This window comes from Nilaparvata lugens, chromosome 3 (assembly GCF_014356525.2).
Source record: "Nilaparvata lugens isolate BPH chromosome 3, ASM1435652v1, whole genome shotgun sequence".
Taxonomy (NCBI): domain Eukaryota; kingdom Metazoa; phylum Arthropoda; class Insecta; order Hemiptera; family Delphacidae; genus Nilaparvata; species Nilaparvata lugens.
Window position 1 is genome coordinate 19722085 of NC_052506.1, and position 25674 is coordinate 19747758.

The following is a 25674-nucleotide window of genomic DNA, read 5'->3' on the forward strand; positions in this document are numbered from 1 at the left end:
TTACCGTTGCCAATCAAGCCTTAACAACTACAGTTGACAAAAATATTAACAATATTAAAGAAATACAAAACAAACAGATTAATATGTCCACAAAAATGAACCAACTGCAAGGTAGCATCAACCAAAATACAGAAACCTGTAAAGCTTTAAACGGAACTCTACTAATTCAAAAATCCACTCTGACTCAATTAAATCAAGAAATAAACGCAAATAAAATTACACATAATAGTCAATGGCAGATAACACAAGAAAAAATAATAGCATTGGAAAATCATATTCAACAACAACCTCAAGGGATTCAAACAGACAACCTCAACGTACATAGTATATTACAAGGACTAGGAAAATTTGATAACACTGATCGCCATTTGCAACCTCAACCATTCATTGATCAGATAAAATTAGTACAAACTCTTGCACCTACCTCTTGGAATTTTTGGCGTCTCCATTTGACTAATTTATTGATTGGCGAACCCCTGATGTTCTTTCGGAGTAGAGCCCATGAATTTACATCATTGGATGAGTTTGTCGCTGTCTTCCTGGAACAGTATTGGAGCAGAAGTAAACAGTTGGACGTGCTAGCGGACATTATATCATGCGATTTCAACCCTAACTTAGACGGTGCATGTACCACTTTCGTCACTGCCCTACAGTTTAAAAATTCTCAATTGAGCGAGCCCATTAACGAATCGGCATTAGCAAGTATTATTTTAAAGAAACTACCATATCAAGTTAGAATGGCACTCGCCACACAACCCATTACTGATTGTAAGCAGCTGATAAATCATTTATATGGCATACAGTCTGCAATGGCAATATCAAACCACCGCTCAGACCAGAGATACGCACCAAATCAACATAATTCAAAATTTAATCAGCATAACAGCCAAAATTATGAACCGGTATCATATGATCGCTACCGATCTGCTCCTCAATTTGAACGCCGCTATGAGCACAGGCAAAATGGTAACTGGAATAATGAAAAATTTCAAAATCGCACAACCAACCACTATGCCCAGCAGAGCAACCGTAGGAATCACTATGATGGCCGTGATCGATCAAACTCACATAATAATCACACACAAAACAATTACAACAGAAATTATAAACCGCCACCTCAACAAGTAAGTACAAATTATACATTAGCACATGCAATAGGATTGAATCAACAAAAAACCCGGAACCCAACACCCAACGACCTGCCACCAGATATACAGAAAACTACAGCTAATAAACCAGGACTATATGATACCCCCGATATAACAAGCACAAGCTCAAATGAAACAAACCAAGAAAAGCAGGATATTTCAACGTCATACACCACATTCAGAATTGATTTACCGGAGACTTTGTTACAAGAAACACAAGATAACCCAGCACCAGACACACAGGAGCCCATACAAGACAGCCTATCACAAAAAACCGCCGCCCACCATGCAATTAAAACCAGCCGCAAGCAACAACCTCTATTAAGTATCCTGTTCCCCACCGAAGAGCAACCCGCCGAAGATCCATCACCACAGGTAGAGCAGCCCGCCCATCAAGAGACCGCCACCATACTACCCGCTTTGAAAGTCACACTCGCGCATCAAGAGACCGCCACAGAACCCATGCACCCGCACCAATGGATACCACCGAAGGAGACAAAGGACCCCAAAATTTTTGACCAAGAGGCTGACACCAGGGAGGACGGACTACCGGACAAGAGGGGCGAGCACCGCAAGGCCCGGAGACGCAAGCGCCCGAGGACACCGGACGGCCGACATCAGGACGGAGAGGACGGCATTCGGGAGAGCATGCATCATAAGGCCCGGAGGCGGAAGAAACGGAGGAACCGCGCGCGCCGACGGAGGCCGCATGCACGCTTCAAGGGGCCGAGGAGGATACCGGACCGGGACCAGGTTGGAGAACAGACCACCGACGTCATGCATCCGCGGCACATACGCTTTAAAGGCTATGATCAGCGATGTGACCGAGAAAAGGAAGCAAATAATTGGAACAAAAATGGAACTGGTAACAAAACAAATATGGAATCATGCCTGGATAATAATGGAATGGATTACTTGTGGATATTGATGGACAGAAAGTGGTTAATAAAATCAAGAGCAATAAGGAATTATATTAATAAAATGGAAGTACCTGACTATTATATGATAAGAGGTTATACTATTGAAGAGAAAATAAATGTTTTGTTATGGTGTTTAATGTTGGTAATGGCTGTGATATTAATAAAAGACTGTGTTGTAGATATGATGGAAAATATTATATTGTTATTATTAAAAGAATCTAGTATTGATGAGTGGAAAGTTAATATTATAAAAATGTTTATTGTTGTGAGCCTACTAATTTATAATGAACCGAGATCGAGAATTTTAAACGAAAATGAAAGGAAGGATGAGTTAAGAGTGCAGGATATTTGGAAAAAGAATGGATTAAAAGAAATTACCATTAAGGAAGCTAGGATTTGTTTAGAAAAGTATACCAGATACCGGGGTTTTATATTCATGAAAAAATTATCAATTAGGACAGCCTCAACAGACAACAACCGGACAGCAGATAACCGAACGGCCTACAGCAGTATAGCTACAAGCAAAAAGCCAAGATACGGGAAAACCACAACAATTCTACATGCTATATCGTCAAATTTGAAATAAATATGATAAGAAATCAAGGAAAACATTATTATCAAACCGATTACTAACCTTCCTTAATAAATTTAATATTGGTATAGGACCTCGTGGCAACAATCCAATGTTTTAATTCCTTCCAGCCGTTAGAAGCCTGCAATAAGGAAAAGAACAATTTTTAAATATGTAATTAAATCATATACATCAGATAAAAAAGGACACAAGCGGGGATAATAAAATTAAAATTTGTTAATTACCTTTTTAAGAGAGAAAATTGAGCAGTTAGGTTAGTTATGAAATTCGACAGCAAATTCTGTAGAACCAGTGACCAGCTGGCCAAAGCCACCCAAATCAAATGAATGTAATGTCTGTTGAACATATGTTTATAAAAAGAAGTACTGTACCCAAAAAGTTATTTATTATTGTTATTTATTATATTTATTAATGTCGGTATATTTATTTATATGTTTTATATTTATTACTTTTAATTATGCCACGTTTGTTACCTGAAAAAGACTTAAAGTGAATACCAGCTACCAAAACCAAAGAACCATTAGCAAAAGAAAGTATTGTACCTGATGTATAGAAAATTATTTATATTAAGACCTAAGAAATACTATAAGATATAAGCCCAGAAGTTTATGAATCGAAATTATTGTCTAAAAGGAATCATTTATGAGAATTATGAAATGTGTGTAGTTAAGTTGGTGGCCCTGCAAGCGGCGAATTTAAAAATTACTATGTTTTAAGTGGTGTCAGGAGGAATACGTTTAGAAGTTTATATTTATGATATTTTATGTGTGTTGAGGAGGAGAATTTGTTATTGTATTTGATAAAGGTATAAAGGAGATGCAGCAAATATGTCTGCGATCTGTGATAGAAATATGAGAGTATAATTTATAAATAAAGTATAGTGTATATCGATGTATTGAAGGGTGGGTTTTCATTAAAAACATTGTGATTCTCAAATATTTTGAATTCAAACCCAGGGGCGCGTGTAACATATTAAATCTGGGTAGATAAAAAGCCCTAACAGAAATAGTAATAGGTCTAAAAATAAAGTAATTGGCTAATATCGCCAAGCAGATAATAACCAAGATTAGATAGCATCAGCTTGTTCTGGCTAAATGGTACAAGAACCTAAAAAGGATTTGAAGGAAGTTTATTGCTCATAAATAGATTATTATATAAAATATTTGAAGATTGAGGTTATGTAGATGTATTCACGGATCGGTGACCTAGAGATCGATCAAACCGAAGAACGTAGAATCTGACCAAAACCCCTTGGCAGAGCTTTATTGCAATCGGATGGTGTGCAATGTGAAAAAACACCTGTCCACGTGGCTAATTATTAGGTAGCATGGAATTAATATTAATGTATAGAATATTAACTAGCATGCAAAGAGCATAAATAAAAAACCAAATAAAAATAATTTAATGTATTCAGGAAATAAGAGTTACCAGGCGCATGAATACCGAATAAAATTTGCATGCACCAATAGTAAAACGGCAGTTAATAGGCGGCAACTGTAGGCCAATTCAAAAATATTTATATATATTTATATAAATGTACTAGATTTGTGTTAAAAATTTGTGTAATCTATGTTATCGATATGGCTCGAATGCAAAGAAATTATTAATCATATAATCTAAGCAATATTTTGGCATTTTTGTAAGATCTATTTGAACTTAATGGCGGAGGATTAAGATATTTAAATTTTATGCTAATTTGAAAGTCGGAAAGAGGATCTGTAAAACTTGAAAAGGAAGAACCAGCACTCGCCAGCCAGATGCCACCATAAGAGGACCCCAAATATTTTAGAGCGAAGTACCTTATTAATAATTTTGTAAAAAATTAAAGTTAAAGTAAATTATTAAATTTCTTAAAAGACTTCGTGATGCTATTGTGAAGCAGAAGTCATTTTTCATTTTAATTAAATTTATAACCCCTTGGAGGAGACGATTCCGGCTACCATATTCCCGGACCACATGGAGTTGGATCGACATCGGCGGCTTACAAGAAGATTTTCGACACGTGAGTGATTAAAATTTGAATTTAGTGATGGGCGCCCTAGTGCTTCGAATTAATCTGATGATCAAAGCTAGCTCGCCGAAAGGGTTATTATAAATTGAGAAATTAATAAGAGTAATACTTGCGCAAGTAAAATTAGTATTAAAGGTATTTAATTGAAAGAAAAATATATAGATCAATATTTTTAGAAATTTCTATTAATCAAAGAAGTACGAAATCTAGGCTATTAAAACATATGCATATAATATTTAATTTTTTGCAATACAATTTGCGATGATTTATCATAGTTCTAATTCACTAGATGAATGGCTCTACCTATTCCGTCAGGTGCCGAATCTTGCACCCTGAGATGAAAATATATATTCGATACAAATAAATCTACTAAATACTAGAGATTTTAATATATATATATATTTGGATTATTAGTGGCTAATTTATCAAGCTGATCTTAGAGCACATATTTTTGATTGAATTATCCAAGTCGACAAGTATTAGCAAGTGCATGTCGCAGCTACATGCAAAGGAATGCATATGATTTTAAGATAAAGGCACATGGTAATGATTCGTGCCATAAATCTAGAATATAAAGTTTAGCCTGTGATATTTTGCTGATATAAAATTATTGTTCTATTTTTTATATTATATTTTTTATCGCTCTATATATATTTTTTGCCTCGATTGATCTTTGCATTATTTGTGTAATATATGTATGAAACTTTCATGGTGTGCAATTTATTTTTTATTCCTCAACACTATAGTATAAGTATCATTTATATATATATATTTATTATTTATTGAATTACAAGATTTATTGGAGAAGCCCATATCTAGGCCTATCAAGATTTTTTAAGACTGAATACTATTAGAAAACCACGACCTGATTATACCAAATCTCATGCTTTACCGACTGATGCCAAGCAGGAGGCTAATCGTTATTTAAATATAAAGAATAACGTGACAATATATATATACAATTCGTTCTATAACATGGTTTAAAGGTTTATATTGGTGGAATGGGTGAGGGATGGTTGTCATGTGATCGTTCTAGGGCCGGACAGTTTCAGTCATTTGCTCCAAAATATGTTTTTTCAAAGTCAGGTTGAAGCTCGCTCGGCTCTCGATAGACCTGATAGAAACAGGAAGTGTATTCCATGCACGACAGGCACTGACTAAGAAGGATTTTGTGAAAATAGTAGTTCGATGATTGGGTATCCTTAAAGTACTTTCTCCGGTTCTAGTATGTGAAGCATCTATCCTCCTACCTTCAGAGACAAATTTGAAATCATCTTTAAAATAGTTCGGATTACCGTATTTCAAGATATCTCTAACAAGCTTGACTATTCGAAAAAGCCTCTGATCGGGAAGCTTCAATGTTGAACTAGCAATGTGGGCTGGGGTGATATGATCATGGCGTTGGAGAGAGTAGACGAAGCGTAGACAATAATGGATCAGAGTAGAATAAATGCTATGATTCTCTACAACTTGAGGCTCAAAACAATGAAATGAAGAGACGTGAGTTTATGATGAAGTTGTCATTGGCAATGATCAAGCCTTTCTCCAAACCAGATTAGGAGCTCCAACACTCAGGCGGAACATACGTACTTCTGAAATTGGTATAAATATGCATAAGTAGTGCTCTACTTTCGATTGCTGTATGCACTTGGAGCAAAAATGATTAAGAAATGATAAATTATGGGCTAAGTACCTTTTTTCTCCATATTTTTCAAAGAAACATGCAAAATTAAATTGGTGTGTTCAACACCTCAGTGTGTCTACTGTGTTAGCATGAAGTAAGTGTGTCTCTGTAGGGATATTATTGTTTCAATTGTGTACGTTTACATTACAGTAACGGTTATTTTTCATTCTATGGATGAACATGTTAATAATTTCTAAGTTTGAATATCGTAGTCTCAATATGCGACTCATTGTATAGAATTCGACGACTTGAAGAGTCGAATCCTGGAAACCTAATTTATGAGTTCGGAATCGCATGCTGGTGGTTTGGAACCACCTAAAACTGCATGTACACTCATCTCTCATCATAATTCACGCATGAGCTTGAATGTCAGGCGGGCATCACCCTTAGCAAAAAATACATAATTATCAGCTTATTATTGCATGAAGTTCATTGTATTTTATACAAGGCTGGGTTGAATAGAGGACCCTTTCAGTTCCACCAAATTCAGGAGATTCTCATCACATTTCAATTATGGAACCCTCAATAAGGAATAGTCTCTGCCAAATTCGTTATATTCTTCTTTATCATACCAAGCAGCCACCTGGTTGATCTCAACTCCAATGTTCACATGAAAGCTACACGATGTGAAGAATCAAGATAGGAAAAATAAGAAGAAACTCCAGGTAGGTAGGCTATATGTTTGGGGGCGTTCTGCTATAAATATTGAGTTACAAAGAACAAACATGATATCTCGTAGCCTCTTCACAATTCCAATCCGTCTTCTGCTACGGGAGAAAACTCGCTTTCCTGAATACATTCTACATGGATGCATTGGATAACATACAGCGCGAAAGTGCGTTTCAAGAAGGTAGAAGTTCCACACCAACCAACCTAACGATATCGGTTTTCCCTTCAACAATCGTATTTCACCGGAGTTTCAAATAGATGAGTTTATCGTTCACGTGCAAATAACATTGTGAATTGCATGTGAGCTTGCAAAAAGTTTGTCAGTGACTCATAACAAGCTCAGTAGATGAGATATCCCCCCTCTTGAATATATTTGATACACAATAAATAGAATATCAAATAACTGAATGAAGTGATTTGCCTCTGTAAGAATATCATTCAACATGGCTGTGAGGAACATTTCGGAGCAACGTTATTCGAGTGCTGTGTTCGTTATTTTTTTCCCTAGTGAATATGATATTATAAATATGAAAAAAAGATAACATGTAGCTGAACTAATTCAGTTTAACTCATAGCTCTGCAAAATAATAAAAATCTCGTTCAAAATATGGATTGAAATGAAGAGATGAGAAGTAATAGTGGATTTATGGACTATTCTATTGTTGTCCTTGCATTCGATATCCAATAACAGACCCTATTCAATTTGATATTTTTATAAATATCGAAATATAGAAACATAGAAATAAATATCACTGCTGGTCTCTGAGACCGGTATTACAGTTAAGGTAAATGAAAAAAAACCCTTGTATCACATTGTTTGAGATTATATATTATGGAAAGGTTGGAGAGGGCATCTCGTTCCCAATATTAAATTTAGAGGAAAATGGAAATAATAGTAACATTGGTCCGTGTATCATGTTTGTATAATATTTGAAGGCAGATTTATTAGAATAATAATCGATTTCATGAATGTTGTTGCCAGGATGCTAGAAAATTCATTTTAGTTGGATATCAACATGCATTCAATTGAGAATGGGATTGTACAAACAAAAAAAAAACAGAATATTGTACCTCTGAAACGGAAATAAAAAAAAAAATGCTTGAACATCAAAATCGTATACAGAGTCGCTTTTTAAATAATAGTGATTGGTTCGATATTAAACAAAAATGTTTCAGAAGATAATAGAAATCAGGAGAAGGAACGAGGACACTATTACATCCCACAAAACTCTCAGCTTTTTATCTTTCGATATTCACTGATGCAAAAAATAACAATAATATACAAACTCTCATTCTTCGTAACAATACACTCATCTCGGTTGATGTTAATCAACCTTAGCTTAGAACAATCAATCTACAAAATTACAGTTCTGATTTCCTATATAGATTCTATATAATTCATTGCTAAAAGATTTAGCGATGATTCAAAATATTACACTAAATATGACACTAGCATGATTCTTCGATTATAACCTTTTTGGTCTTGTTGAGTGGATTTTTCAAACATAATTTTGGCAGCATTACAGTCGGGCACTAGTGGAAGGGGGATCGCGGTTAGGGAATCCACACATCCATTCTATACTGTATATTATTCCAGTGGTAAAAAAACGCTTTCTCTACGTCAGATACTCAAAAAGGATAGAGAGACAATTCTCTGATCTTTTAGCAGACCGATAAATTACCGATCAATAAATATATATTGACAAGTTATTAATGTAGAGTAAAAGAGTGTCCCATGTAAGTCATCCGCTCCTCGATAGTAGCTAATTCAGCTTACTTGAATGAATAGTGGTAGAGATTTTTCTGAGTTGGAATTCAATGAAAACTCTATTCTATTTTAGCATTTCTCTTCTTTATCAGAATGCAGTCATTTATATTTGTGAAGTCAGAAAGATTTGCTTATCAATTTTTCAAATATATTTTCAACTTAATTGAACTAATTTTCAATAGAGAGCAATTTTCCATGTGTTCGTATTTGGAGATATGGAAATGAAGACTACATATTAGGCTACATTATAGATTATAAAGAGATCAGCATAGTTTTTCATTCATATCTCCATATCAGGAATTTCTATACCGAAACAGGCTATTTGAAAGACGAAACCTCTAATCCTTGAGGTGAAGATGATGTTGATCTCTATCCATTTCTATATCATAATCTAATCCATTTTTAACTCCTATTCCATCCTGATGCCTAATCCATGAGGTGTATTATGATGTTGATCTCTATATAATTTTTTGTATATATCCATTTCTATCTCATAATATAATCCAATTTCAACTCCTATTCCATCCTAATGTTACACATATGATGATTGCTTCAAACAATTCATTGAGCTGAAGATCCATCCACCTGAGTGATGTATCTGTTCTTAATAAAACTCACACTATTTACGGTGAGGCTGTTAAATTCCTCTATAATATCAAAGTAAAATGAAAACGATATTGTTAGTTCGATACTGTGAAACTGACAATATCGCTTTTATTCCACCTTAACACATTTTTCCTTTTCGCGTATTCTCTGACTTCCATAGAACAAATTTGTAACAAGTCTTGGATTATTCAATTGCAAAATTTGTCATGACTAGCTCAACCATAGACTGAACATAATAAAATGTGAAAAAGATAGAATTATTCATATGTAGTAGTCTCATGTATCATTATGAACCTCAAATCCATGAGGTTCATCCATTCTTTCTATGATTGCAATAGTACGCAAATAATCTAAAATAATACATGATACCCTTTTATCTTATTTTCTCAGAGGCTTGGCAGCGTACGAGGAGACGAGCTACCCTACATGTTCGGTCATCCGTTTGTGCTTGGAATGCCTCATTTTCCGATGAACTACACACGGCAAGACCTGGCTGTGTCGGAAATGTTGATGACCTATTTATGCAACTACATAAAAACTGGGTGAGTACTGAATGCTACTAGTATCGCTCATTGTAACAGCGCCAGTCAATTACCGCACACGATTCACTGCTCATTGTGATATAGCTGCACAACTTACTGGGTGATCTCCGTAGTGATATCAATGGGTGACTACTAAAGGCAGACCTCATAAATGAGTCAATCATCATGTTTGATTACCAACTACGAGTTCTCATCAATAAATTCTCTATGCAGCACTATTTCCAATCAGCAATTGCTCATTTCCCATATCAATTTGTGAACGAACAGATCATTACTGGCCTCACAGAACCTCTTTGATGAATACTTTGTTTCCAAAGCTTCAGTACATAGCACATTTGAATGAACACTTGAAACAGAATAATCAAATATATATTTTTTCACATTCAAATTTTTAGAATTCGAGTGAATACAGAGTATAAATGAGGATTGTAAATAAAGATTGTAATCTTTAATGGGGCTTATGAATGTAATGATCAAACTGTTCACATTGGGACAAAGTTGCTCGTGTAAACATTATAATATGATATTAGCTTATATTGCAGAGTACGGTCCCGTCATGTCACGTCTCACATCTCAATATGCGACTAGCTAAGGACTGAAGAATTTTTTTCAAATTTATGGGTGCGTTTGTATGAGGGGGATTGGGCAGTTGGGCACCCGTGGAGGATTTTTATGCAGCTGAGTACTCTTACTGTAGTTATGTAGTAGCTTATTGTGTAAGTGTGATATGACATTTTTATAGTGAATGTAACTTCTCTGAAATGTGTTGGAAGGAAAAAGTTGCAAATCCAATAGTATTAAAGTAAACCCTCAACAATGCTGGTCTCAAATGTACAACGTATTTAGTCCACAATGTAAACATTGGTTGAAATGTACACGTCAATCGAAGACTCTATAATGAAGAAACTTCTGTAGGAAGTGACTTTCATTTCATGAGCATTTGAAAAATGTGATTAAAATTTGAGGTGATTGTGATCATCTATCGATTCTCTTGAAATTCTAATTGATTCGAGTTTAGAAAATTCATATTGGGGTTTGAGATGCTTGATTGACTCCATTTTTAAAATCGGTTTTAGTGTGATAGAATGCTTATACATGCTCAAGATTGTATCAAACTGTTGAGACCCTGAATTTTTATCTCCAAAATGTCTTCTCTTCCTGAATTCTATAAATGTCCAAAGTAGGATTAATATGATAATTATTATAATATGCGATTGTATCATCGTCCGTAATATGATAATTATTATAATATGTGATTGTATCATCGTCCGAAAAAATATTTTGAGGATAAGTATTATTGTTATTTGAAGGATATTTTTTGAGAATTTGTTCATTTGAAAGAACTTTCTGTGAATATGACTGGATATTTTTTTTTAATGTACCGTTAAAACAAATACACCAAATCCTATTACTCCAAATCAGGTGAGCATTGAAATTTATCAACTCTTGAAGGAGTAGTACAATTGCATAGAGAATGTGACATTTATTCACTCAGAATCTCTTTCAGTGTTTAAAGTAGTTTTTCAATCTATGTATTATCAACGTGTAAACTATTTTAATGTCAACCTATTGCAATATTAACATTCAACCCCATTAAAAACCTGTAGAATTCATATTTAACCACTCTATTTTCTCTATCGTACTACGACAGAATACAGATTTGTATATTATATAGTAGTTTTCTCTGATACTACTTACTGATGATGCACGATCAAATTATTCTATGGTAGTACTGTTCGGACAGAGATGATCATGGAATAATGAGAGATGATCATACGGATATATCATTCTGTAATCAAACGTGTTATAACTTGCGAATACATTCAGAACCAAAAAGTTATCCACTGAGTAAAAAATTGTGATGAATCTTCTTTTTGTGTTAGAGAGCCAACAAACTCCATTTTCACACTTTCCAACGACGACCAATCTGGTGAAAAGCTTTTGAAGCTGTTGTATCCATCGCTTAATCATAGCAGCAAAAAAGCGAAGCTTAAAGTAATATGATGATGTCCCACACACCCTGAAAAATTGGATGATATTTCATATGATGTGGACAGAGATCCACTGATTTGCCTTTCTAAAATGAAACATAAGTGATCGTTATTCCTGTATTCTCCTATTCAAAAATGGTCAAAAAACTCTTCTATGAATTTTGTTATCGATTTACTGGAAGTACGTTTTTGTTTAAATAAGGGATTCCACTAGATATTCATGGATCTAGTAACAATTAGGTGGGCCGTCCACTGGAACCGATTTCGTCCGAACTAGCATCGGCCGAAAACTACCGAACTCGCCTGAACGATCCCCCAACAAAGAAAGCTATAAAGATGATCGTCCATTGCAACAGGTTCATGTCCGTGCACGGCCGTCTCCGGCAGATCAAGTTCACGATCCGAATTGACTGGGATTTTCGGGCTCTATCCCGACGAAGTCGAGCTGAGAGTCTGAGACAACATCATCCTAACCTCAAAATTGTTTCACAGTCTTGTCTGTTTTTGTTGTTTGAACTTGTTTGGTTTCATAAATCTTTTTTCATAATCGTTGTGAGTAAACATACACAGAAGAATGACTTTCCCTACTAACTAGATTGTCACTTCACTTTCTGGTAACTAGCCAACTACTGAACTAGACTGACAAAAACTGTTCCAATGGACGACAGTGTTCGACCGAATTAACGGCCGGTAGATTCGTCCGATCCAACGGACGAACGGATCAGTTGCATACGGTTCCAGTGGACGGTTACCCTTATTAATTTTCACTATAGTGGACTTTTCTTGAATATCAACATTTAAAAAATTCTAAAATTATCAAACATTTTCAATATCTCCTTCTATTCATGATGTCTTCTTTCTGTGACAACGTAATAAAATCAGAAGATTGTTCTCCACGATTCCAAAACAGCTTTTTACATTGGAACCATTCAATTTACAATTAAATTTTTTTTTATTCACCTTCTACACTTCTTTTATAATATCAAATCCTCTAATACCACGAATCGATATTCGAAAGTAATTAAAACAAAACCGTCCCATTCGATTGTTACTGTATTACAATAAAACAAAACCGTACAACTCCATTGTTATTACTTTCCTTGCCCTACTACCATAGGTAAGGAAAGTATTGCTTTCCAAAAAAAATTAAGGTACCCCAATTTCAAGTTTTCTATACGTTTCAAGGTCCCCTGAGTCCAAAAACATGATTTTTGGGTGTTGGTCTGTGTGTGTGTGTCTATGTGTGTATGTGTGTATGTCTGTGAACACGATAACTCCATTCCTATTGACTTGAAATTTTGAACTTAAGGTCCTTATACCATGAGGACCCGACAATAAGAAATTCAATAAAATTCAATTCAAGATGGCGGAAAAAATGGCGGATAATTACTAAAAAACCATGTTTTTCACGATTTTCTCAAAAACGGCTCTAACGATTTTCTTTAAATTTATACCATGTATAGCTATTTATAAGCCCTATCAACTGACATAAGTCTCATTTCTGGGAAAATTGCAGGAGCTGCGTAATATTCTCGAGAAAAATGGCGGATAATTACTGAAAAATCATATTTTTCACGATTTTCTCAAAAATTACTCGACTGATTTATTTCAAATTCATACTCTGTATAGTTATTCATCAGCTCCATCAACTGGCATGAGTCTCCTTTCTGGGAAACTAATGGGGGGTTCACCCCATCCTTGAGAAATGTACTTTGTAACCTCATTCTCATGCATGAGGTAGGTAGGTAGAGCAGTCTATAAAATAACACATAGTCGAGATATTTCATCTGAAGAACAGCTGTTTTGACTTCTTTTAAAAAATCATCGGAATCCACAATCTACACAAAGGAAAAAATACTCTGAAAACAATTATATACACACATTATACAGTAGTCTGATCGTAGTTTCAAATAATAAATTATGTTGCCGCCAATCGTCATTATGTTATTTCTCTAAATAATTATTGTCGTTTAAAAATGAGGCTCCCAGTTCAATGAGCAAGGAAAGTTGTGTGAGTGTACCACAACAGATTTTTTCATACGATACGATATTACATTCGAAAAAAGGATTACATCAATTTTCTTCCTCTGCATTAAATGAAGCTTAAATATGACCGCCGCAGTGAGAGGAACAATAATGTTTTTACAGATGGAATTAAATAGAGAATGCATTTATTCAAATGCTAATTAATATATAACTATTATTGAACGAAAATCCTAAATAAATTCTGCAAATCACCCCGAAGACCTCTGCTACTGCAGACATTGACAACAGGGCTAACAGCTAGATGGAAATTCGATGAGAACTTCGGTCTTCGTGGTGATTTGCAGCATTTATTTAGGATTTTCATTCAATAATAATTAGATAATGTTTTTGAAATAATCCTGTCAAGTAGCCTTCACTTGAATCAATGCCGATCTCTGACCGAACCTGTGAACGATGAGAGTGTTGTGCAATGTGAATCGCTTCGACAGAAAGAAGTCACTACGAATCAATGTGATAAGTCTTTGGGGCTTTTGTTGATTTTCTTGTGTGGGAATGTTGGTAGCAGTGATTACTTCTCTCCCTCTTTTGAATTCACTAGTCGAAATGTGCCTTTTCTCTCAAGGGATTCAGCTCCAACTCGTCTATCTGGAATCAACGGAAAGCTCTTCAAAGCATACTACACTCACTACTCAGACAGCAGTTCCGATAGAAGTGCAGGATTGACCTATAGCTCAGTGCTTTCCTCCAGCACTCCTGCTTTACTGACTGAATTCTCCCGTTGCCTAAATCCTCCAAATCTATGGCCCGCAAGAGGATTCTGATATTTCAGAAAGTAATGAATGAGCTTACTTGATTCGATTTCACTTTCAAGTGTTGGAAATCGAAATGAGTTGTTGCAAGTCTGACCAGTTCTCGACAATGCCGTGAGGAATCTTCCACATACAGAATGTAACTAATAATAACTTTTGTTCCTGTTTTTTCTCTTCTTGAAATTATAGGAACCATACTGTATAGCCTAAACGAATAAATCTGCATTGCTATTTTCTTTTATGCCTATTAGATCATGATATTCTTGATTATATACACTTTGATGAAAGTGGACTAGACATTTCTTCTAAATGAATATTTAATTTATAATCCTTGGAGGTGTACCAAAGACAGCAACATCAATGTTATACAACGATTCCAAAATAAGGTGCTGAGGAACATTGTGGATGCTCCTCGATAATATGTCAGGAGCAGCGATCTTTATAGATACCAGCACGTTGACCTGGTGTTCACCGAGATCCAGAGGCATGCGGAGAGAGGCCAGTGGAGGATTGGTGCTTAGGCTCAAAAGGCGGAAACCGTTTGAACTAGTGTTGTTCTTGTTCGAGTAGTGTGCAGTGAAAGAGCTGAGCAGTGATTGGGTGAATTCAGTTCTTATAGTGCAGACAATGAGTGTACATATTAATTAAGCAATAGCACTAAGAGTTTCTAATGAGGAATTCATTGTTCAATTCTTATTTCATTAGTATTTTAGAACAGAAAAAGAGCTCATCATTCTTTAGACTAGATGGCTATGGTATTGACCAACAGAAGAATTTTTGAATCCATTTTTTCAATCACATGATCGTGGGGAACAATAATGAGGATATGAGGTATGATAATATGAAGTATTGAATTCCATTATTTTTCAACTTCATTTGTGGATATCAGTGACAATTAATAAGAACTGTTATGAATGTCTCATAGCTTAAGCTTGAACCATAGCGTATAATAGAGTAATGTTTAATAGTAATTTCTGTGAAACCCACATTCAATGATACTAGGGATATCCACAATGTCGTTTTAGCCAGCTAAAGTGCTATTTGCTAACTCTGAATTGTGAACGCTCCATCTAAAACCAACTGCTATAAGCTCACTGCAATAGCGTTCCAAGCGGATAATTTGTGTAACTCAAAGTTCATAACCTCACTTTTGCTACCAAATATGACCAAAACAAATATGGCCGCCGTTTTAACAGAGTTAGCGGACTCAAACCTGCGCTATCTGCTATCTCGTCTGTTAATTTTTTTCTAACGTACTACTATAGCATTGAGTTAATACAGACTTAGCAAATATCAGGAGTTAGCGGATAGCTAGACTTAGCCAGCTAACTCCAACATCCTGAATACCCCTAATATAGATGGAATTTGAGCAACTAAAATCCACAACGTTAAATTTTGATTTTTATTCTATTTTCTGATATTAATTTTCAGGATGTAGAGCCATTTACACACACATCGATTTCTGTTGAGCTTTCCATTTATAATAAGCTTTTCATTAGCTGATGAGAAGTAAAATGCGCGTGTTCATGACACATAATAAGTCTGTTCGCACCAGAAAACGTGCATGTCTCTGTCACATCTTTCGCGATATTCCTTTTTTTAAAAATGGATACTGACAATATTTTCCAACCATCCCTTTGATACTTCAATAACCATAAATCTTGAAGATTTTCTTCAGGACCTATTTCTGAGATATTTAATGACGTAAATTACTTGGAAGTGAAGAATATCAAATGTATCTGGGACCAAGTTCAAACCGTGTAATATGACGAGCTGATTTCGTTTTCTTGTAACTCATACATATTCTCCTTCTTCGAAGATGATTTTTCTCTGAGGAAAGTCGCCAAACCTCAGTTTGATGATTTACCTTGCAGTAGTATCTAGCAAGATCTAGGACAGATGTACGCGAAGTGGAGGTAATACAATTTTCATAAGTTCGAAAGAAGAAGGCGAAGTGGAGAAGCCGGCTCAAAGTAAGAGATTACAGAGTATGATTTGGAGAAAAAAGATGGAAAAATCTGATGTCAAGAAGTGAGAAAGAGTGGTGGAGAGGAGAGGATCGAGGTACACCATCTCAGATTCTCAAATAATCCTCATGGAGCAGGGTACAATATTTACGTAACGAGCAAATCCAATTTACTGCACGCTCCGTCTCCAACTCTTGAATACACTGTGCTTTGCAAGGGGAGCTGAAAATTATGCGAATAACTCAAGGATTGTGAAGGAAGCTGGAATTTCATTACAAGCTCACTTAATTTTGGAAAATTTCAATCGTAATAGGGATGATGAGAATTTATGTAAGTGCCGGCATCATTTTTCACTACCTTATTTTTCTCTGGAGCCAACCGTTGGTAGAAAGACGGCCATATTCCATCGAATCAACCAGAAAATCCGAATGACAAACTTGAGGCAGCCAATTTAAATTTGGAATCTCATGATGATGGCAAGATTTAACGTGGTTGAATTGACATGATAACTATTTGTGGGACAACAATGATTCTGAAATAAATTTTTTATACTCCTTCCTGCTCAAATATTGAATACTGGACGAATAGGATTGTGGGCAGGTTATATTGAGGAGAAATTATGTTTATTATGATATTTAAATGTGGTTAAAAGCTTTCAGATTGGACAGATTCTTTGAATAGAGTGGCCACGAAAAACTATTAATAATGTGAAGTGGTCATTTTCTATTCCAACTTTTGATATTAGATTGTAGGAAAAGTCAAATTCTCCTCTAAATATTGTTATTTTTCCTCAATTAAAATAATTCCATTTTACAGTCTTTTGCATCTTGATTCTTGAATCTCAGGCTCAACTCACACTCACGTGACTCAGGTCGAGAAGAGACTCGACTCTAGTCGATAGCATGTGTTTTCAAATGGTGACAGTCGCGGAGACTGGAATCGACTGGCCTGAGTGTCACCATTTGGAAACACATGCTCTCGACTAGAGTCGAGTCTCTTCTCGACCTGAGTCGCGTAAGTGTGAGTCAAACTCGAAAGCTGTGAGTAATCAAGCCCCAAAACTGTGTTTCAGGTTATATGAATAATTATATCCAATTAATTCTAACCTAGTAAGGTTGTTATTAGAATCGGAACCTCTAATGGAATTCAATTATGAATTTCTATTGTATCTATCTTCATCACATTGATATTTCTATTCCAGAATTCCGTTTAAAGTGAATGTGAAGCCCTCATATTCATACAAATGAGAGCTAGTGATAACAAGCACTGGATTTCCCTGTTGAATTTTGTTTATTATTTTTGATTTGCAAACGGAGCATTCACATGAGTTGTTATACAGATTTTATTTAGAATGACATACCTATCCTGCTTTCGTTTGTAGTCGGTTGGTGAATGATCATGCTCTCTTTGAGTTTTTGTGGCCTTTGTTTTGACTTGTTGACTGCGGCAGTCATCAAAAACTAACCAAAATTCTCATGCCAACATTCGGGTCATATGTACATTATTTCAACTCACCTTAGATATATAAATCTGATATAGTTCTTAATTAATAGAATACGTTTTTTGTACCTCTTAAGACTTGCGCAAGTTTTATATAATTTAAATATTTTTATATCCCCTCGACGAGCAAGCTTTTTAAAATCTTATTTCACTCGAAGCACTGAGGGCGCCCTAAATTCATATATTTCTCGATAATTATCACTCACGTGCTGAAATTCACAAGATGATGGTGGCGATCCGAATTTCCTGTCGTCCTGGATTTTCTGGTGGCCGAAGTCGTCTTATCCAAGGGAATAAATAAATTTCTATATGACTTACGCTTTAATACAGCATCACTAAGTCTTATACAAATTAATTAATGAATTCAAACTTTAAATCTTTCAAATATACAATTTAACAAAAAGGGACTTGTGCTCTATAAAATTTGGTGGCGTTTCATGGCGGCGTCTGGCAAGCAAGTGGGCTGATCTAACCCTATTCATCACATTGGTATTTCTATTCCAGAATTCCGTTTAAAGTGAATGTGAAGCCCTCATATTCATACAAATGAAAGCTAGTGATAACAAGCACTGGATTTCCCTGTTGAATTTTGTTTATTATTTTTGATTCGCAAACGGAGCATTCACATGAGTTGTTATACAGATTTTATTTAAAATGACATACCTATCCTGCTTTCGTTTGTAGTCGGTTGGTGAATGATCATGCTCTCTTTGAGTTTTTGTGGCCTTTGTTTTGACTTGTTGACTGCGGCAGTCATCAAAAACTAACCAAAATTCTCATGCCAACATTCGGGTCATATGTACATTATTTCAACTCACCTCACATACACCATATAAATATTTCCAATGTACCTAGAATATGCCATGTACCTAGAATACTTGGTACATTGGATATTTCTACCTCTGAAATAACAGTTCCAACTAAATACTGATATATTTCGTTGATTCTACATGATAATATGGAATAATTGCTGCAATACACATCCACTGCTATGTCAGACCCAGTTAAGAATAATACCTAGCATCAAATTGAATTAAAATTGATTGAATTATTCTTCTTCTACTTTTCAGAAATCCTAATGAACGCCAAGCCGGTGAGGACAAAACAAGGCATAGACAATCTTTGTACTGGGAAGCCTTCACGCCTTCAACCCAATTCTATCTGAATGTTGGTGAGTATAATAATTTGATATTCAAATCTTTATTTTAGTTCCATCTCCATGTGAGCCTTACATACTGCAATATAGATTCTGATCACAGATCTTATCAGTTAATACTTTGCATGGATTTTTCAGTTAGTAAAGGTACTTAATAGAATACTTTCTAAGCAGATATCACTGATAACCCTGTTACTACGGACATTTTTACCTCATTCTTTCAATTCAAACACTATTATAAATGCGTATTGTGGACTACATCACATGGGGAGAATGTCTGTTTTACAAACTGCCGGATGCTTTTGGATTGCTACAAGATTTATCTTCAATAAAATTTAAAAACCACTACTAATACATTCTGTTTGTTCATTTGTTTCATTTATGAATTTGCTTTGTAGAATATTTGCCCATTGATATAGAACGGTTGTTATTTGATGAATCAGAATAATCGTGGTGGTGCCAAAATAAGGTAGAACCATGCAAAACCTGACGGAATTTGATCATGAATGAGAGTGGTTTATTCGAGTAATGGAGAAATAATCAACAGCACTCTGGATGAATAGAGGAATTGTAAATTCCTGAAATAAAAAATGAAACCAGGTGCTATCTATGCCATTTCATCAAATCAAAACTCTTGACTAAGTTTCGTCTTTCTTTACTGTGTCTCTCTCACCAAATCTGTGTTCCCAAAAGGAATAATTTGTTTCATTTGATTATCTATACTTGTGGGAACCAAACAATAATATTCACACTGGAAAAAAAAGTATGTAAATGCAAAGCAATAATCCATACAGCGAAAATGCAATTCTAACTGAGCATTAGTCTCGGAATTCATTCGACCCAATTTCAGTTGAGGCTCCAGGGTTCTGCATGTTACTGCAGACATTATTCTGTCCTTGGTTGAATTCCATTCGAGTTAGAACAAAGCTTGAAGGATCCTTGTTATCTACGACATCAACATTCAAATTGATGAACACAATAGTGTATCACTCTCATCGGTCTCGAGAAATGTAGGCCTATTACGTCATTCGCGTGGAACGACTCCCAATTGCCTTGCACAAGTCGAGAGCATCTGGAGGAGAAGGAGGGTGGGAGAGATAGAGAAAGCAAGATAGGAGTGGAGATGAAGAGAACATTGCTAGTGAAGAGGAGGGAAAATATAAGATGGAGAGAGAAGATGAGATGAAGAAGAATGATAAAAGAGATTTTTATAAGATGAAAGGGAGGGATATGAATGAAGAGAAAATATAGCGAAGAGTGAAAGTGGAGAGAAAAACTCAAGCTAGGAAGTCATGGGAGAAGTGAGTAGAAAAAGGGAATTTTGAAAAAAATAGGGAAAAGTAGAGAACAGAAGACAGAGAAACAGCAAGAGAGAAGTAAAGATGGGGAAATCGTTTCATAAAAGAATGAGGAAATTTGAGAAAGAGTGGAAGAAAGAGGTAGTGATGGAGAAAAGAGGAGGAAATACGAGAAGGATGAAGGGGAAAAGAAAATATATGAGTAGAAATAAATACTGTTTATTAATGATAGTAGAAAGTCACAATAAAGACAAAAATATAGGATTCAGTGGGAGGGTAAGAGAAAGGGGGTTAGGAGGGGAAAGTGGGAAACATCCACGAAATAAACACCCATCACGGTGAATTCATGAAGGAAGTTATAGAGAGTGCCATGAGATGCAAAAGAAGGGAGAACTATGGAAATGGGAAGTGTAGGAAAAAATTGAAAAAGGCATGAAAATGGAGATAATGGTGAAAAAAAGGAGGGAGAACGATGAAAAGGAGAAGTGTAGAAGAAAAAAGTGGGGAAGGTATGGGAATTCCGTTTAAAGTGGAGGTGATGTGGTGAGTACTTAGATGGAGATTACTCAATGGGAGAAAAAGAGTAAAGATGGACAAATGAAGGGAAAAATAGTAATGTAAGTGAAGGAAATGAAAATAATAGTGTAGGGGAGTGAGACAGCAAGAGAGAAATGGTGGCAGAGAAAATTGTTTGGTGGAGGAAAGGGTGGAGATTGAAGGAAGTTAAATAAGAAGGGATAGAATGAAATGAAAATATAACGAAAATGAGTCACAGTAAAACCAGAATGTTGAAGAATCGGAGGGAGTCGAGACTGAAAGAAACTAATAAGATAGCTGGATAGACTATTTATAGAGTGGTGTGGAAGGCAGAATGGGCTATACTAATACATTCTGGTGGAAAGGAATTCAACAAAGTCAAGAAGAAAAGGTTGTAGATGAAAGCAATGATAGAGGAGGAGAAGAGATAAATAAATGCAAACGAAATTATCTCAGTCATCGAGAACAGTGAAAAGCAAACCCATTCTCAGCTGGAGAAGGCGAGAATTCATTTCAGCGCAGATCTGTTTGATGATGGGCTCCAGCTCTGGTGTCATGCAGTCGAGGCCAGGCGAAATTCGCCATAGCAGAGAGCGAAAGTTTTCTAATTTGCTAGGCGAAACGTGAGAGACACACACGTCTACAGTCTCCCAAAAAAACGAACTTCTAGTGAGAGGTCAATCTCCCGAGGCGACTATTTTCTTTTTTGGGTGAATTTAGGGTTGGTTGGGGGGCGAACGGGTTCGACGTCTGTGAGACGCTTGATTGGTGGAACGGCGACTAATCAAGCCAGCCAGGCGCTCTAATTGACCTCGTTCGTCACCCAGCATCTTTGGTGTTGGTGCCGCTCGCTTCCCCCACAATAAGTCCAAATCAAACCCCAGCGGGGCAACGAATTAACAGTGTCAATATTGGCCCACTTGGCTCACACACAGGTAGCCGGCCTGCTAATCAATCGTTCAAACCTGACCATGATCTGCTGCCGTGGCTCGAGACATTGCCTGTCGCTACAGCAACGTTGATTTCAATATTATCTTTGTGACATTCCTTTGTTCTTGGTGTTAAGTGCTTCGATTGTATAGTTCTTGTTCAATGAATACAGTTCAACACTCACCCTAGTATCAAAGATATTGTAGAACTCAAGCCCCGATATTAGGCCGTATGCACCACCCTGGTTTTAACGGAGATTAATCAGCTGTTGGTTGAAACTAGGTATGTAAACAATTATAATAGAATGCGACAATACTCTCCATGTAAACCAAATTTCACGTTGAACCAATAGAGGAAGGGTAGCATTAATATGCTATCTTTTCTCTATGGTTAAACGCAGATAGTGTATATGGGTGAAAGTTAAAAATCAAAGTTCACTTTTTTAACACGTATATTTAAAAAATAAGTATATATTATTGAAAATATTTTCATAACAAATGATCAACTATTATTAACTATTTTTTCAGAATAAATATCAGAAAAAGGGTACATCGGTTTCTGATTTTTATTTAAATAGAATAGCCCTGAACAAGAATGTGAACATGGTGCATATAGGTCTGATACGAATTCACGAGACAAATAATTTCCATACTACTTAGGGCTCAACTACCACCAAATATAATGCAATGGAGTGTAACTTTGGTTTTTAGGAATAATTTGAGGAGTACAAAATATATTCTATTCTCAATATTTTTCATCCACCTGAATACAGTTCATTTATCATTTCATTACAGTTTATCATAATAAATATCAATTCATCTATTGAACTAACTTACCAGTCCAACAAATAATTAGTTCCTAGTATAAAAGATCGAAGAGAAAACCCTGAAAATTTTTCACAGATCCAATAAGTGAGTATCATTGATAAGACTATCGATCAATCTATCTGTACAAGCAGGAGAAACTTCAGGTTCAATATTGACTTATAAATATTTCAATTTTCTTGACTTCAGGATTACATTCCTTTTCGCACAAAATATTACCTCTACAAATTGACAATGAATTCTGTTGAACAAGTATGAAACAAAATCACGTAGCGATGAACATCCATGTTAAAACACGAGAGAATGGAAAATTTTCTCAGTGATAGACTTTACAAGGGAAGGAAGTGATAAGGAGAGACGGAGTTGAATAAAGTTGATGGGACGAGAGATTAGAGAAAATAGGTGTGTCATAACGGTAATCATGAGATATCCATCAAAAATTATAATTCCGAACATCTTTCTCATCCAGAAAGGCTCTCAGAGTCTCATCTCTTACATTCTCGATATCAAAATCTTGCTCTAAGTAGAGGAAGGAGCTGCTCATTTAGTCTGGACTTGCAAAGAAACGCTGTAATCGCTCCATCTCTCTCCATCTCTAGCCCTCAACTTCTCTTCCGCTTCATTGTTTTAATGTAGACCGTCGCTAATGAGTTCATCGTTCCATTACACGATCACTTGGTGGAGCCAAGTCAAAGCAAGAACATCATCCTCTCCGATAAAACTGCAAAGTCTGAGTCGAGTCATAACCATTGAGTCAATTACTCTGACATTCAATTTTGTCTGGAATTATTCCGGTTGATTACTGTGCGTTGAGATTCTATTATGAACCCATTTTTTATATCACCCTATCCTAATTTTTCTTGTCTCCCGAGTTACAAGATTTCTTGCAAACAATACGACTACGCTCTCGATGAAGAGCTTCAAAATTCATACGAAAACATTGCCTGAAGCGTAGATGGCGGGAATGAACAACATAGAACGATTCGATTCCAAGAATTGGAAATGGAAACACTGGTATTGTTTTCATCGAATGTTGTATCGGAGTGTTTCAACAGTTCAATAAAACGACAGAATGTATTTTCTAGAAGCAGCGAATGGTCGATCTTTCAGCACAATGGAGTTTGCTGTCAGTGGTTGTTATTCTTTGTTTGATGGCAGCTCTGAACATTTTCATGATTATTAATAAGATGTGATATAATATTATTCATTATATTTGATGATAATTATCAAAAGCTTAATAAATTCATAATAAATAATCACTGATATTATAAATTATTTTTTTGTCTCTTTCATTGTTACATCCATCCATAATTACAAATCATCTATTATGAAGGGTTCAATTTCTGCCATTCTCATTCTGAGTATAGCCGTAGGCTATGTTAGAAATGGATTATCTACAATGAGAATAATGGAGTATCTGAATTTCAGAGAAAAGTTATTTTTCTGCTCGTTATGATTTTTGTACACTTATTGTAATCAACGATATTGAATTGACATAGCTCAGAAATTGAACAAAATTATGTAACTGAAATAATAATTGGAAGGATGAATACCATATGAAGTTGAATGACATGGAAAGTGTATCAAGTATTGAATAAGCATCAGTGGATGAAAATTTCATGAGTGGAGGATGATATTTCAATACTGAGAAGATTTTTAATAAAATTTCCAGGATTGATGATTGTTTTAGGAACCTTCACTTTTCTAGGAATCTTTGGTTTTTGGTAGCATCAAGCTTGTACTTCGATCTGTCTGAAGAAGTTTTATGGTAAATAATTGAAATATTCTTCATTGGTTGAAGGCTTGGCCAAATGGCCATCTTTTTCACTCAACTTGATGTTTGTAAATGATATGAGTAATTTGAATTGCATTTTATAAGCATTTTTATGTTCTGATAACTCCATTGTAGAATACGCTTTTTTCTCTCATTCAAAATGACGTTTGCAAACAATATCATCTTATCAATTGATTGATTCTGTCGTTGCATAATGTTACTGCTGTAGTGAATACACTACTAATTCCAGACCGGTAGAACTTGATTCTGCATGCACAGCCATCAGCGCTGAATAGTTTCCGTGACAGCGCTTCTAAATGAGGGATTGCAATGTTTGTTGTAGCTCAAAAACCGAGATTGAAGAGTCACTACCGGGGACATCGCATGGCTATCTGGCTGAATTTGATACCACAGCTTCATCAACCGGGCGACGGTGACGTCAGCATGAGGCATCATCACTTCCATGAAAGGGAGAGCTATTACTATTCTGGTAAGCACGTCTTCATAACGCTCTCCTTTCATTACTGTCTCTCTAACTTCTCGTCAAAACTGATCCCGACTGAGCTTGCCAGCTCATTGTGCCAGCAGCACTGTTATCCTATTACTCTGTTCGGTCCTAGTAACATGCTGAATATGATACGAAGATTTCACAGACTTAATTGAGCAGATTATCTGGTGATACGTATCTTGTAACAGTATTCAATGACAAAATATACAATAACAACCATCACTATGCAATGGATAACAATAGTAGTTTGATTCCTGCCAAGTGCAAGGTTTTAGATTATGTCGTCATCTCAACATAGTTTATTACTAACAAACAAGTGAATAATGCGGGCATTATCTGATAATGTGAACGAAAAAAAGGGATCCTGTTGATGAATTTGAAAGCCTGGATCAATATGAAAAGTTTGTAAAAATGCTGTATTCTTTCCTATCGATCACATAATTTAACTCAAGTG

At 35.6% G+C, this 25674-nt stretch overlaps 1 protein-coding gene across 2 annotated transcripts in view; it reads left to right on the forward strand.

The window, feature by feature from the left end:
* LOC111059450 (neuroligin-4, Y-linked) overlaps positions 1-25674 on the forward strand; it is a 138045-nt gene that overhangs the window by 107178 nt on the left and 5193 nt on the right. For both annotated transcript variants that reach the window (XM_039423218.1, XM_039423219.1), the window contains exons 9-11: positions 9789-9940; positions 19264-19364; positions 25056-25202. In XM_039423218.1, the coding sequence (XP_039279152.1) occupies positions 9789-9940; positions 19264-19364; positions 25056-25202 (400 nt within the window). The remainder of the gene's footprint in view (positions 1-9788; positions 9941-19263; positions 19365-25055; positions 25203-25674) is intronic.